At 43.5% G+C, this 16,388-nt stretch overlaps 1 protein-coding gene across 1 annotated transcript in view; it reads left to right on the top strand.

The window, feature by feature from the left end:
- Positions 1 to 16,388, top strand: part of BMP2K (BMP2 inducible kinase) — a 95,385-nt gene that overhangs the window by 23,126 nt on the left and 55,871 nt on the right. Inside the window, exons 2-5 of the mRNA XM_029074170.1 lie at positions 5,649 to 5,767; positions 7,656 to 7,761; positions 13,077 to 13,219; positions 15,685 to 15,806. Coding sequence (XP_028930003.1) covers positions 5,711 to 5,767; positions 7,656 to 7,761; positions 13,077 to 13,219; positions 15,685 to 15,806 — 428 coding nt within the window. The 5' untranslated portion in view covers positions 5,649 to 5,710. The remainder of the gene's footprint in view (positions 1 to 5,648; positions 5,768 to 7,655; positions 7,762 to 13,076; positions 13,220 to 15,684; positions 15,807 to 16,388) is intronic.

Here is a 16,388-nt window from a genome sequence, read left to right as displayed (position 1 = left end):
GTGTGTGTCGTTTTAGGGGAAAGTTAATAGTGCAATGCAAGTTTTCTTCATTTTCTGGGGAACAGGAAAGAAGACTTTGCATCAAGAGTTGTTAATCAGACAGCAGTTTAGGGAAACATAATGTTATTGTATTTGAGTTAAACTGAAATTTGTGGGTTTCAGCCTTCTCCCTGGCAGTGGTCCAAGAAAGCATACAGTGCCATGGGAAAGTGAACCAGCAAGGGAAGACTTTACCGCTCTTGTTATCTGCAAACAAAACTGCGGTGTGACATTGTTGATTTCTGGCTGGAACTGTTTTCTGCCGGGTAGCTGCACGTTAATGATGACGACATTCTGCTTACTATGTTAAATAGGAAGCGGCGTGGCCTAGTAGCAAAGCACAGGCTTGGGAGTCAGAGGACCTGTGTTCTAATCCCGGCTCTGCCACTTGCCTGCTGTATGACTTCGGGCGAGTCAGTTAAACTGCTCTGTGCCTCCATTTCCTTAACTGCAAATACCTGTTCTCCCTCCTATTTAGACTGTAAATCCCACGTAGGACAGGAACTCTGTCCGACCTGATTAATTTGTGTCTACCCCGGTACTTAGAACAGTGCCCGACACATAGTAAGCATTTAAAAAAGACCATAAAAAGTGGGGTGCATGCAACATGTCAAACACCTGATAGTCCCAAGTAGCAGAGAGAACAGGCATTTTCTTGCCATTTTATGGTAGCTCATCCCTCTAGACTGTAAGCTCAGGCAGGGAGTGTGTCCGTTTATTGTTATATTTTACTCTCCCAAGCACTTAGTACAGTACCCTGCACGCAGTAAGCGCTCAAATGTGTTTGGATGAATGAATTAGGAAACCGAGACTCGGGGAGCTTAAGCAAGTGACTTGCCAAAGGTCACACAGCAGATCAGAGACAGAGCTGGAATTAGAACCTGGGTCTCCTGACTACCAATCCCATGCTCTTTCCACCACACCATGCCACTTCCCTTTAGAGAGCAAAAAGAGCTAGCCAGTAATCATTTCCGAAAGAGTAATTGAGATGATTTTAAAGCCAGTTCCCACATTAGAAATAGTGTTTATTGTCGAACGGTCTAGTTTTCCGTAAATTGTCTGGCTTCATAGACAGTGTTTGAAAATCCAAATCTGCTGACAGTGATATTTCCTGTGTCGTCTTGATTACTGTGGTGGTGATGTCATGTTCATGAACTGCTCGGAAAGTCCATGTGTGGTTTGAATCTTCCACTTGCTAGGAAAAATTAAAATAATCCTGTAAGGGTAGAAACTGTTAAGCACTTAGTATGTGGCAAGCCATTTTCTAAGAGCTGGGGTAGATAGAAATTAATTAGGTCAGCGTAGACCCTGTCCCGCAAAGGGCTCTCAGTTTAAATCCCCATTTTACAGATGAGGGAACTGAGGCCCAGAGAAGTGAAGCGACTTGCCCGAGGTCACAGAACAGACAAGTGGCAGAGCCGGGATTAGAATCCATGACCGTCTGACTCCCGGGCCTGTGCTGTAGCCACAACGCCTTGCTGCTTCTGCCTGAAGTTAAGGGGTCTTCCAAGATGATCCCTCAAAACCCCTGCCAGCTTCAGGAATCTGTGATTCCATACAGCCTATAACTCCCTTTGGGCTCCGATACTTCCTTGTTTTCTCAAGCCCCTCTCTTCAGCCAGTTGACTTTATATTATATTTTAACCACCAGAGCAATACAGTGAATTAAATTGAAATTTAATTCTAATGCATGCTGGGAGCGAGCCGAATAGGATTCAGTGGAACAGAAATCAATTTGAACTAACGCCTTTAGTGCAGGACTGGTGAGGTAAGGTATATTGTGGGGAGCCACGCTGATAGTTTTCTCTGTTGGGTGAAGAGTGAGATCAGAGTCCTGCTTTTGGAGAAAGTGTTTTTTAGACGCCCGGTCTCCAGTCAATTTAAGTTCATTTCCAAATTCCTCAGGTTACTCTGAGGTCGGGCTGCCTCGGATTTATTGTTATATTGCACTCTCCCAAGCGCTTAGTACAGTGCTCTGCATACAGTAAGCACTCCATAAATATGATCGACTCTCCCAAGCGCTTAGTACAGTACTCTGCATTCAGTAAGTCCTCAATAAATATGATTGACTATCTTGGGAGTGTTTTTTCCCCTCACCGTAGACCTCGTCTTAGGTTGCGGTAAGGATTATTGTAGGTCAAAAGACTTTCAGAAACCTTCTGTAATCCATCTGTTGAAACGGCGCCGTGGTCTTTGAAATTTAATTCTGCAGAGGTGGATAATACCGCTTAAGGCACACCTCCTGCTGGATCTTTTCTAGCCTGTGGGTTGCCCAGGGAGACAGGAAGCTTTACCTCCAGCAGAGGAGAGGTTCTTCTCCTCTAATGCCAACCTCAACCTCGTCCTGCCTCTGGCCTGGAACTCCCTGTCCCTTCACATCCAACAGACGATCACTCTCCCCACCTTCAAAACCTTATTAAAATCACATCTCTTAGAGGTCTTTCCGGACCCAAGCTCTTGTTTCCTCTACTCCCACTCCCTTCTTGTCACCCTTGCACTTAGATTTTCATCCTTTATTAGTCCCGTAGCACTTTTATACATGGCCGTAATTTATTTTTTATTAATGTCTGTCTCCCTCTCTAGACTTGAAGTTCCTTGTGGGCAGGGAATGGGCCTACCAATTCTGTTCCATTATGCCCTCCCAAGTGCTTAGTTCAGTTTTCTGCACACAGTAAGCACTCAATAAATCCGACTAATTGACTCTTCCTGAACTGATTGACTCTTCCTGACCTTGATCCGGTTCATTTCCTTCCATTTCTGGACTGGGCTAGAATCTGCCTATTCTGTAATTCCTGAAGCAAGGTTGCTTTCCCTCCTACTTTCTTTCATCCTCTGAGATCTCTGCTTAAGCACTTGTTTTTGGAAGCTAATTCTTCACTTTGATTACGTATAATGACTTTACTGTTTGGGCAGGTTTTCACAAGGACTTTAGGCGTGTTCGGTCATAGGCTTATATCCAGAATCTCTGTTAAACTTGTGTGTGTGTGTGTGGTTTTTTTTTTCAACATCAATGGTTCGCCTAACCACACCTCTCTTTCATGCTCTCCCTTCCTCTTTCCTTCCCTTCCTCCAAATGGGTAGGACGAGCCTGAACTTGCCAAATTGGAGTTAAAGGATGGGGTTTGTGGGTTATCCAGGCCCTCCTTCTGCTTTGCTTAAGTTTTCTCTATGCAAGAACTCCTTTTGGGCAGTTAATGAGTCATTAACCTGCCCCTTCTTCTCCAGGAAAGGAAGAGCAGAGCCAATGAAAGTTACACCTCCAACCAGCTCGTTTTGCTCCGTGGAAAAAGATCTGGAAGGGGTGGAAGTAGAATTGATGAGTCAAACAGGATTTATGTCTCTCTGAAGTCCTTTACCACAGATAAACAAGAAACTCTTTGTGGGCAGGGAATGTGTTGTTATATTGTACTCTCTCAAGTCCTTAATACAGTGCTCTGAACACAATAAGCGTTCAATAAATATGATTGCTATAGGTGGAAGGTAAAAATTCTATAGGACATGTGAACTATAAAACTTCCTGGAGTCCAAATGTATTTTTCTGCCTTTGACCCAATTATCTAAAGTTTTTAAAATATATATTTGGCTTTAGGTGTGCAGTAAGGAATGTCAAACCTTGATCCCATTTTCTTGCAGATTATATTCTGAAAGAATGGAATCCCTATTAGGCTGATTTTTCTTTCTGGACTAAAGCTATAGTGTTGAGTAAGAAATTGATATCTAAAGAGCAGCAAGATGCCTGATGTGTTTCTCCAAAATGCCGGGATGATGGGGTGGGGAGGAGCAGCAGAGATCAAGACTAATCTCGGTGCCCAGACTAACTCGTTACGGGCAGGGAACATATCCGCTAATCCTGTTGTATTATATTCTCCCAAACTCGTAGTACAGTGCTCTGCACATAGTCAGCGCTCAGTAAACACCACTGATTAATCGAGGGCCAAGCATAAACCTGTCATCCCTATGCCGCCCTTCACTCTGTTTGGTGTAAGATTTTATGCTTCCTGGTAAATGCTTACTATATGCCAGGCAGTGTACTAAGCGCTGGGGTAGATAATCAGGGTAGAAGCGGTCCGTGGTCCACACGGGGCGCAAAGTCTATGTTGGAGGAAGGAAGATTTAATCCCCATTTTGCAGATGAGGTAACTAAGGCACAGAGAAGCTAAGTGACTTGCCCAAGGTCATACAGCAGGCAAGTGTTTCCGATTTTCTACTCCAACCCCTTGGTACCACTTGGGGATCATGGGGACTGACCTAAGATGCCATCGCCTCTGGTCTTAGATAATCAGTTCCTGCAGGGAGCATGCTGCGCATTTAGATATTACAGTTAATATCTATTAGTATTACAGTTAATAGGCCCCATTATTTTTCCAGCCTGCAAAGTTCACCTATCTCTTTCAACACTTTTTAGCACCCTAGCTTGGTTCTTGTGACATTTAAGTTCTTTTTCATTGACTTATTTTCTTAACCTTTTTCATATAATGAAACAGTTATTCAAGGCTCTTACATTATTATTCCTTACGTACGCGTGGCCCTCTGTGCATTTTATCACTGTCCCAAGTGTTGCAGAATTGTGTTTTCTAGTGAAAATTACCATTTGTTTCAGGCCCAGCCTAACTACCTTCAGTCTTCAGGCCTAAGCTAATTCACATGACTCAAATAGACTACTCACATTATTCTGTGATTTGATGATACACATCTTCCTTTCTGTCTAGAGCCGTACAGCAGGAATCTCTTAGAAAACCTTAGAAAACCAGAAGAGGAAATTGCTCTCGATTAATCATCATTTGGATTCCTTGATTTTGATATCCAGGATCAAAGTTACCTCAAAATCCCAAATCCCTTGCCTAAGAAACAGTGATTTATCATTTTTCAAAGAACAGACTAGATTCATTTCCATCGGTGATCTTTTGTTGGCCCTTTACATAACTATTTTGGTGAACAGCTTTTCCTAATTTAGGCTATTGTGCTCAATTTGTTTGCTGAAAGCACAGATGCTCTTTTAAATTGTGGTTATGTCAGATGAGTCGATCAATCGTTGAGAAGCATTGTGGCCTAGTGGATGGAGCAGGGGCTGGGAGTCAGAAGGCCTCAGGTTCCAATTCCAGCTCCTCCACCTGACTGCTGCGTGGCCTTGGGCAAGCCGCTTAACTTCTCTGGGCCTCAGTCACTTCATCTGTAAATTGGGAGCGAAGACTGTGAGCCCGTGTGAGACGTGGAGTAGAAACCGATTAGCCTGTACCTACCCTTGGAGCTGTGTGACCTCGGGGAAGTCACTGAACCTCTGTGGGACTCTTACTTCATCTGGAAAATGGGGATTAAGTCCTACTTCCTCCTGCTTGGACTGTGAGCCCCATGTGGGACAGGGACTATGACCAACCTGATGAACTTGCATCGACCCCAGCGCTTAGAACATTGCTTAGCGCTGGACAAATAAGCACTTAACAAGTACCCTAATTGTTATTAAGTGTTATTGTTGATTGAAAAGGAGTGAAATGAGCGAGCTGGGAGTGGTGTAGTGAGTGAGGAGTGAGGCTTTTATATCTGAACTTTCACATTAAAAACATAGGACGTCAAGGTGAATTTTTTTTGAATCCATCGATTTGCTTTTCCAGGCGGATTTTCCACTGTGTTCCTGGTGCGGACAAATGGTGGAATTCGATGCGCATTGAAGCGAATGTATGTAAATAACGTGCCAGACCTCAACATCTGCAAAAGAGAAATAACCATTATGGTAAGTAAAAGGATGATGGCAACCTAAAGATTGGGCATTTGCTGTTGTCATCCTGCATTATCACGTGACTGGCAAGAAACCTTATGAAGGAAAAGATGGCTCCCCTGTCGTGGGCCTTTGACTCATTCAGCCAGTTGTACTTATTGAGCGCTTCATGGTGTGCACTGCATTCTACTGAGCACTCAAGAGAGTAATAATAATGGTGGTATTTGTTAAGCGCTTACTATGTGCAGAACACTGTTCTAAGCGCTGGGGTAGAGACAGGGTAATCAGATTGTCTAACGTGGGGCTCACATTTTTAAATCCCCATTTTTACAGATGAGGTAACTGAGGCACCGAGAAGTTAAGTGACTTGCCCAAGGTCACACGGCAGACAAGTGGCAGAGCTGGGATTAGAACTCACGACCTCTGACTCCCAAGCCCGGGCTCTTTCCACTGAGCCACGCTGCTTCTCGAGTACAATATAAAATAGTTGGTAGACTCATTCCCTACCCACAACAAGCTTATAAATACATGAATATAGCTCTATTACTAAGCCATAATTGGTTGGAGGCAAAATTTTGGGTAATTGTGGTAAAAAATGGGCTACTTGACCGTGGTTCCGAGCCAGTCCGGGATTCATTGAGTAACTCTAGGAAAATTGGTTCCTGTTTCGATCATTTCAACTTAAGTCACAGTTTCGGGGAACCATTCGCGGTGTGTTTAAAAAATAGTAAAATGTGTGTGTGGTTTTTTTTAGTCATTTCAGATCATTTCAGCCCCAATATCTTTAACATTTTAGGGCTATATATTGAGCACATTGAGAAGAAAAGATGGGTGAAGAATTCTGCATTTCAGTGCATAAATTTTTAGAGCTAATGGTAGTAAAGCAAACTTACTGGTGTATGGCTGAAACAGCAAGGCTAGTGAAGTTTAAAGATGCCAAGAAAACTGGGTTTAGCCGAAAAATTTTTTCACCGTCAAAACTTTTATTGGAGCTGCTAGCAAGCAGCAGGGCATTGAGGAGGGAGCGGCTATGGTTAGGGTAGTGTATTGGCCTCCTTGCTCACTAGTCTCCCTGCTCCAGTCCAGCGATTGTCTGCCCCAGAAATCCTGGGGTAGATACAAGTTAATCAGGTTGGACAAAGTCTCTGCCCCTCTTAAGGCGTTCAGTCCACGTAGGAGGGTGTTGGATTTAATCCCCACTGTACATGAAACAGCATGACAGAGTGGATAGAGCACAGACCTGGGAGTCAGAAGGTCATGGATTCTAATCCCGGCACTGCTGCGTATCTGCTGTGTGACCTGGACAAGTCACTTCACTTCTCTGTGCTTCAGTTCCCTCATCTGTAAAATGGAGATTAAGACTGTGAACCCCCTGTGGGACAGTGACTGTCTAACCCAATTTGCTTGTATCCACCCCTGCATTTAGTACAGTGCCTGGTATATAGTAAGCACTTAAATACTTTATTAATTATTATAAGGTATCTGAGGCACAGAGAAGTCAAGTGACTTACCCAAAGTCACACAGTGAATAAGTGGCAAAGCCAGGATTAGAACCCGGGGTCACCAGTTCACTTGGATTGCCAGGGTGTTATTTCAGGCTTTTCCAGTTCATCATCCCTGTCTCCACCACTGCCGGCCTGTGCAGTCTCAGGAGGACCGACAGCACTATTTTGCCTTTTGGTGTTTGAAAGTTTCCATTTTCAAGTGGCCCTGCTGTTGGCCTACTATGGGCAGAAACCAACATGCATCTGTTAGCTTAAAAATGAAATCTATCAAGATGATAGATGAGAGTTGCTGATTTCTCATTTTTCTTCCCCCCTAAGGCAGGGGAATTTATGCCATTTCAAGCCTTTGGATCTTTAAAAACAATATCCACACCCTCACAGTCATCTTTATTTTCCAGAAAGAGTTATCCGGACACAAGAATATCGTGGGTTACTTGGACTGCGCAGTTAATTCCGTTAGTGATAACGTATGGGAAGTACTTATCTTAATGGAGTATTGTCGAGGTAAGCAAACCCTGTCCCCTCAACATTTTAACTACATAAGTCAGTGAAGAAAACTGGAGTTTTTCCTGGTGCAGCTGTGACTTGATGCAGGATAGTTAATAATAATAATTGCACTTACGTGTTTTTTCTGCGTGACAACTAGGTACAAGATAATCAGATTTGGTATAATCCCTGCCTCATGTGGGACTCTCATTGTAGTCAATTACTGGAATTTATTGAGCACTTATTTTGTGCAGAGCACTATACTAAGAGGTTGAGAGAGTGCAGTACAACAGAGTTGGTAGACACGTTCCCCGCCCAGAACACACTAAGTACGAGGGAGCAGGATGAGGGAACTGAGGCACAGAGGAGCTGTGACTTACACAAGGGTACAGAACAAGTAAGTGGCGGAGCCAGGGTTAGAACCCAGGTCCTCTGACTCACAGGGCTGTGCTCCTTCAATTAGGTCACGCTGCTCCCTAATTGATTATTGCAGGCCTAGCTTTCATTATTTTCCTACTGGGGAGGTTGCTCTGAATACTTAGAATTCAGTCATAGTTGCAGAGAAGCCAGGATGTCACTGAAGTACCACCTGAAATGGATAACCAGGGGACATTCTATTGGGTTCAAAACAGGAAGCCTGAGGAAAAAGTCCATAATAGGAAGTGTTTTGGTATCAGGCTGCCTGCGTATTTTTTTTGAAAGTATAAACTAAATAGTTTTGAAAAGACAGACCTCAAGTTGCCCTCAACCTATTTGGTTGAACTGCATTTTCAGGGTAATATTAATGCGCCCTTTTACCTACGTGTGTACATTGGATTACACATAAACTGAAAAAAAATTAGACCATTTCTGCCCCAATGAAAGGATCATGTTCATCTTCACGTTGCGATGTGTTTTTGCATCTGCCTGACTCTTATTTTCAATCCCTGTGCATTGAAGTTGCTAATCTTCAGTTTGAGTGGAGCTGAATCTTTTGTTCCTCCGACTTAATGGGGGTATGTGTTTTTTTTTTTGTTTTCCCCCTTGAACTGTTATTTACAGAGCATCAGAAAGATGAGTCAGAAATTAACGCTTCCAATTTGTATTTTTCATCACGGACTCCTTTTGGTCTTCCCGTTTCCCATCAAGTCACTGTTTTTTTCTGTTTTCTGAAGCAGATATTGCTGTGTGAACACAACCAATGTAATTGGGAGGATCACTGGCGGACTACTAAGTAGTCATGCTATTTAAAAAATTTTAGCCGAAGAAAATGCTTGTAGATTGGATTAAGCTGATGACCAAGCCTTGCAGGGATTGGTGGAATATCCCAGAGTCCAAACTGATAAATGTTTGGTCTAACAGAAGTTGTTTTTTTGTTTTTTGGGTTTTTGTTTGTTTTTTGACATCAGGGTGAGGGGACACCTGTTGAAGCTTGAGAGCAAGGGGTTCAAGCCAATCAAAGAACCATTGCTTGACTTATTAGATAGCGAGCATGCGGAATTCATTCCCACAAGAAGTTGCGTGGGTAACAATAGGCTGAAGAAAGGAATGGATAAATTCATGGATGGTGGTCCAGAGGGAGGGATATAGAGGGACAAGGTAGGAATATCAGATGGCTCATTCCTCACCATTTGAATGGAGGTCCAAGAGGGCAATCATTCCTCTAGATATTCCTTTTTTTTTCCACTGGAGATAGAATCCAGGGCTGGATGGACCATGAGAGTGACCCAGAAATGACATTTCTTTTGTTATTAACTTCAGCAATGTGGAGTTTTATTGGTCTGGAATATCTACTGAGTTTCTCAACTGTAAGATCTTTGACAATAGGATTTCCCCTTTAGCTATTTCTCTGCTTGGGATTTGCTGTATGTCTTTGGGGAGGCAACTCCCCTCCTAGGAGAAGCTTATTTTGTTTTTTGGCCCCCCTTTTTTTTTCCTTTTATGGGTGGGAGATAAACAGGGTGTCTTCCCTACCATACCCCATTTTGGGCCCACAGCTGCCTGCTAATTAAGAAGGGAAAGGGTCAAAGCCTGAAAACACTCAGTCTAGGGGGCAGAGGGATTTTCTTTAGGCCTACAGATGACTGAAAGATTACCCTGAACAGAAAGTCCTGTGCAAATAAACAGCCCAGGATCTGGGTGATTCAGTTGCTGAGAAGAGTAGCAACTCTACTGAACCCTAGGTGTCCAACCTACAGCTTATCCTGAATGAGAAGTGAGCCAGAAAAGATATCCTAAAAACGGCCTGCTTTGTTTCAAAGGCATTCTTTGGAGGATTCTGACGGTCAGAACTAAAAGATAATCCACATATCTGAAAACAGTCATGTCAGGAAATTGCTCGATGACAAAATTACGGTATAAATAGCCCACAAGTCAGCACAGATCTTGCCCCGAGAACAATGTCCCGCAAAATATTGTCTTTGGGCAGGACTCTGGTGATCGGGTCACCTGGCCTTCGGATAGTTTGGGAAGGAACAAGGAGCAAGAAATGTGAAAACTGCTTAGAACATGCTCCGCCCACAGAAAGTGCTCAGTAAATACAATTGACTGAAAAGCAGATGGTGGGACTTTGGGTTGATCCCACCACTCCCACCACCCCGGTTCCCTTCCCGTTCAACCCTAAGCTTGAGTAGATTTAGGTCACCCTTATCCTTTTGCTCTGGACATCATTTCAGTTTTCATTCTGCAAGCCATTACTAATGTTTTTTTGTTAAAGGTACTTGTTATGCGCTGACTATACATGCCAAGCACTGAACTAAGTCCTGGGGTAGATACAAGTTATTCGGGTTGGGCATAGTCCTCATCCCACTTAGGGCTCATAGTCTTAGTAGGAGGTAGTCAGATTTAATCCTCATTTTGTACACAAGGTAACCGAGGCACAGAGAATTTAAGTGATTGCCCAAGGCCACACAGCAGATACGTGGTAAAGCCGGGAATATAACCCAGGTCTTCTGACTTCCAGGCCTGTGTTCTTTCTACTAGGCCAGAATGGGCCCAACAGGAATCCCGCCTGCCTTGTCGCCCCGGTGGGAGCACGAGAGGTGCTGTGCAAATCACTATTACTACAATCGATACCTCTGCTCTGTTTCTCAGCCTTAAAGTCTAAGGGTTGAGCTATGTCATCTCTTCCTGACAGGAGACTCTGTCATTTTTAGTGGGGACAATGGAAAGTTTTTTAGGTTACTACTGCTGTGTGTGTTGCCAAATGGTGGGCTGATGTTTGCTTGTTATGCCCATCAACCAATTAATTGCAAATTGGCATTTAAACCATTCCTATAGCGTACTGAACGATCAGTGCTCTGCATAAACTGGGTTCTCAGTAAATTCTATTGAGCGATCGCGGCAAATCAAGTAATGTGTCAGAAACACTTTATGCCGCCTCATGATTTGGACCAAGGGTTGATCTCTCCAAGCCTGCAAACCATATCTGCATAGCAAGTTAAGGAATATGACAAGAGGTAGGATGCCAATCAGTGATATTTATAGAGTGCCTATTTACAGAGCATTGTATTAAGCACTTGGGAGTGTACGATATCCCTAGGAGGGCTCAAGGGCTTAGGTGGAGGAGAAGTTCTGAAGTAGGAATTAGAGGTAGGGAGATTAGATCTTTATCGAGGCAGACCTCCTGGAGGAGTTGTTTTTTCAAGAGGACATTAAATATGTTGGAAGCTGTGATCTATCAGGTATTCATCCATTCAGTCATATTTATTGGGTCCTTACTGTGTGCAAAGCTAATACGGAGCGCTAATATGAAGGGAAAGAGGAGTTGCAGGCAGGAAGGAGGGTGCGAGCAAGGTGTTTGCCAAAGCACTGAGAGAGAACAAAGAAGGGGAGGCTGAAGAGACTAAGGCTTCAGCAGTTACCACCAAAGCAGGGACTTCTCTGTACACCCGAAGAGTCTGTAGAGATCCATTTCTGCTGCTGCTGAGGAGTGCAGTTGGCTCCACGCTCACCCCAGACAATGAATCTTGCAGAATTGGCAGGATCGCCATTATTTTAACACTTTTGCCCAGGAGAACAAGGCCCTATGAATAATAGAGAACTGACCAGCTTGTGAGGAAGTCACCAAAACAGACGCAGGTTTTGGGATATGTTGTTTTCCCCAGAAGCAGGAGCGGGAATCTTTACATTCTAAAGGAAATGCCACAGTTTCAAAGACGTGGCCATCGTCGTCGTCTTTAAGAAGAGAGGGTAGGCAGAGGACTTTGGAAACCCTCATACCGTCTTCGTTTTTGGGAGGACCCTAACCAGAGTCTGCGCTGGCTTCTGAAGAACGTTGTAAACTGTGTGCTCCCAGAATAGCTTTTGGCCATAATTATAGCGTAAAATAATGTCGCGCCGTTGAACCAGTCTTATTGCATAGAGTTGCAGTTCTCTGTTGTGGTGAAATCAGAACCTTCTACGGATGCCTCATTCGGCTTGAATGGTTTTATGGGCTTTGCATACATGCTTCTCAGACTTCATATTCATTTGGTAAGAAGGATCACAATGAAGGAGTTCCCGTAAAACAACCCAATAGCATCAAATCAAAGCTCAACGTGTAACATTGCTAGATTGGAAAATGTGAGGAGAATGGATGCCAAGCAGCTGTGGAGTAGGGAGCCTAGACTCTTCACCATGTGGGCAGAAGAAATATTCTAAACCTAAAGCAACATCACCTAATGTGATACCGACTGGAATTGTACCATCTCAAGTGCTTCGTACAATGCTCAGCACACAGTAAGCTGTTAGTAAATAACATTGATTGATTATGCTATAGCTGAAAACTTGGGAGACCACAGAGATGGTTGAATGAGCCTCTGCTACAATAAAAAAAAAAGGATGTTTCCAGTCCTGAGGATTTCTTTTGTTTGTTTGTTTGGAGAATTCACCCCAGTGTAAAGTGAGAGAGACCTGTAGTCTTGAACAAATCATGACAATTGGCTGGAATATAAAATAAAAATAGCACACTTAGGCTTAAGTGCAATCAGAATCATCTGGCATTTAATTTCCTTGATTATGAACTCCTTGAGGACAAAGACCATGTCTTCTGCTTGTACTGAATGCTTCCAGATTTTTAGTACAGTGCTTGGCATACAGTAGATGCTTAATAAATTTGACGGTGCTTTTATCCCTCGTGCATATTTTGTATGCTACTCTTTCCTTTTTGGGGAACCAGAGGTGGATGTTAGAGTTTTGTAAGGAACAAAATTCTAGGGTTTGTATTCCTTAGTTGTGGAATAAGTTATTTTCTCCCTTCCACACCCCCATAGTTTTAAAGTTATTAAGGTATTATTATTTTTTGTTCTCACTGGGCTTGGGACAGGCCTTGTATGTGACATGCTCAGCACTCTAAACTGCTTTTGTTTTGTCAGCGGGGCAGGTGGTGAATCAGATGAACAAGCGGCTACAGACAGGTTTTACCGAGCCAGAGGTGCTGAGGATATTCTGTGACACCTGTGAAGCTGTTGCCAGGTTACATCAGTGTAAAACTCCTATAGTTCATCGGGATCTGAAGGTGAGAACCGGAGGAAACTGGCAGAGCTGGCTCAGCTTCTCGGCAGAAGGGAAGACCAACAGCCGAAGCCTCTGACGTTAATTGAAAAACACGCTTATCTTGTCTTGCTTGACCACATTTTGTCAAGTTGTCAGAGAAGCAGCCGTTTCCTAGTTGAGTTTTTCAGCTATTGTTTTTGAAACTGCTCAGCTAAACCAATCTGATAGAAGGTGGTGCTTTTCGAGTTTGGGGAAACCATATCCAAGAAAGTTGAAAGATTCTCATTTCAGCTTTTCAGCGGAGGCTCCAAGATTTAAAGTTCTGAGGAACCGCTGACTTGGATGTTTTGCAGTGTAGATTTTGAATATGGAATATTTTTAAAGCTGTAAGTAAAGGGCAGTTTACAGTGACTTTGATCAGAGGGGAAGGCGGGGTATATTTGATAGATTAGTCTGTGTCTTATAAATTTGTATAACTGGAGTTGGTCGTTACAAAATTACAGGATAATTTAAAACAGCAGCCTTAGTTTGGGAATGTAGGAGAAGGTATTTGTGAAACTAAATGACTAGACTGTGAGCTCGTTATGGGCGGGGAGTGTGTTGGTTGGTTGTATTGTACTCTCCCAAGGGCTTGGTACGGTGCTTTGCATAGTAAACGCTCAATAAGTACAATTGAATGGATAAATGACTAGTATTGGAATTCTTATGAAGTAGCACTTTGTTCTGAAATGGACTCTTTTTTTTAAATGGTATTTAAATGCTTACTATGCACCAGAAACTGTACTAAGGGTTAAAAGTCTCTTAAACTGACGTAGTCATCGAGGTCACTTAAAAATTAATCCTTGTGATGAAGGTGGCATTTTTTGGGGAATGTGTACCCTAAGTGACCCTTTGGGATAATAAAATAGCCTGTGCTAGAGCTTGGCTGGGCTCAGGTGGGAGTCCAGGAGTGCAGCATTTGGAGGTCTGCGCTCACCTCAGTCTCCTTTCCCCCATCCTTGTCAGTACTATTTATTGAGTGCTTACTGTGTGCAGAGCGTTGTACTAAGTGCTTGGGAGAGTGCAGCACAACAATATAAGAGACATTCCGGGGCCAGGAGGCTGTAACGGGAGGATCGTGTCCCTGTGAGACCTCACGTTCTGGAACAGCTCAGGCTGCAGTGTTCGTACCCATTCCCAGCCGGCCCACTGCATTTGAACAATTTTTTTCCAGTAACATGACGTGCGAGCTCAAGCAAGCCCGCACTGTCAGAAGGAGGTTCCCCCATTCTCTGATTTTATTCTAGCCAAAAGGCGTGCTTAAAGAGTGTGTTACGGCAGAACGGGATGTACTGTACCTTTGAATCCAGCTCTTATCGATTCCTACCCAGACCTCTATTGGAGGGCTGACGGTAACATTCCGGCACCCAGGGCAGCAGGTCTTACTCCTCGGCTGCGCTTCGGATCGTGCTCTGCTTGCTGCCTGAGGCCAGAGGAGTTTCCTACGCTCTGTTCGGGTAGAGGAATCGCCAAGTCAGGGTCCTCTTCCTCCTGGACCGAGGTGATGCAGCTCTAAGTTGGCCTGGGGTCTCCTCTGATTCCTGCTCCTCATTTCTTCTCCCTCTCTCCCGCTTTTCCCGAAGCAGTAGAGAAACAATGCTGTCAGAAGCCCATCTTGAGCCATCATGGGAAAATAAGCGGAGAATAATAATGATGATGGTATTTGTTAAGCGCTTGCTGTGTGTCAGGAACTGTTCTAAACACTGGAGTAGATACAAGCTAATCCAGTTGGACGCAGTCCCTGTCCTATGTGGGGCCTACAGTCCTAATGAGGCAACTGAGGCACAAAGAAGTGAAATAGGCTTTAATCCTCATTTTACACCTAAGGTGACTGAGGCACAGAAAAGTTAAAAGCCTTGCCCGAGGTCACACAGCAGTCAAGCAGTGGAGCCGGTAATAGAACCCAGGTCTTTCTGACTCCCAGGCCTGCCACTAGCCCATGCTGGAGACTGAGGAAAGCACAGTGTTTGTAGCCCTCCCCCGAGCTAGCTCTTGGCTCAAACAGGCTAGATCGTTCGTTCGTTTAATTAATTAATTAATTCATTCATTCATTCAGTGCTGTGTGCAGACCACTGTCCTAAGTGCTTGGGAATGTACAATATAACAGACACATTTTCTGCCCACTAATTTACAGCCTAGAGGAGGAGACAGTAATACAGATAAATTACAGATATATGCATAAGCGCTGTGGGGCTCTGGTGGGGCGGTGAACAAGTCAGGATGACACAGAAGGGAGAAAAGAAAATGAAGGCTTAGTCAGGGAAGGCCTCTTGGAGGAGATGAGCCTTCAGTAAAGCTTCGAAAGTGGGGAGAGTCATTGTGGAGCCATGGAGCCATTAGCTGTTCTATTTTGTGAAAACCAAAGCCTCCTTTTCCAGCCCTCATTAAGTCACTGTTTGTTTCCATATGGAAAAGTATTTCTAATTATTCTGTTCTTTTTTTCTTAAGGTAGAGAATATTTTGTTAAATGATGGTGGAAACTATGTTCTCTGCGACTTTGGAAGTGCCACAAATAAATTCCTTAATCCTCAGAAAGATGGGGTTAATGTTGTAGAAGAAGAAATTAAAAAGTAAGTCTGAAGGATTTTTTTCTTTTGGTCTTGGGTTTTGTGGAAAGGGTACACGTGTATTTCCAGCATTAGAGTGACCATTGCATATTTAGTCAGTTCTAGACATATTTAATGCAACATTTAGCTTAAGTTCCAAGACCCTTGTTAGTAATAAAAGCTGCTTTTGTGAATATCTGGATCTAACGTTGTTGGAAACAGGTAATTTTGATGCTGTTTTTCTTATAGCCCATGGGGAATTTTTTAATTCCATGAAAGAAATGGCATTGTTGTGAAAGGAAAATTCTAATGACCTCCAAGTTCAGTGAGCAACCCACACTGTCACGGATTCTGTAGGAAGGCTTTCCGAACCTGCCAAGCAGGGTCTTTGGTGGTCCCAATAATTTTAGAACATTATGGCTGCTTTTTCCATGCTCAGTGTTAGGAGATTCTGACTGTTTTGAAGCCATGAACTAAATCATCTTCTGAGGAAAGCAGAGATAGAAGCTTACCAGTTGGAAGATTGCTCTGACCCTTTAATAAGTAATAAATATTGATGGTATTTGTTAAGCCCTTACTATATGCCAGGCTAGAGGAGATACAAGA

The sequence above is a fragment of the Ornithorhynchus anatinus genome, chromosome 10, assembly GCF_004115215.2.
Source record: "Ornithorhynchus anatinus isolate Pmale09 chromosome 10, mOrnAna1.pri.v4, whole genome shotgun sequence".
In the NCBI taxonomy this organism is placed as follows: Eukaryota; Metazoa; Chordata; class Mammalia; order Monotremata; family Ornithorhynchidae; genus Ornithorhynchus; species Ornithorhynchus anatinus.
Note: the sequence above shows the minus strand (reverse complement) of the source record. Positions and strands in the feature narration are given on the sequence as shown.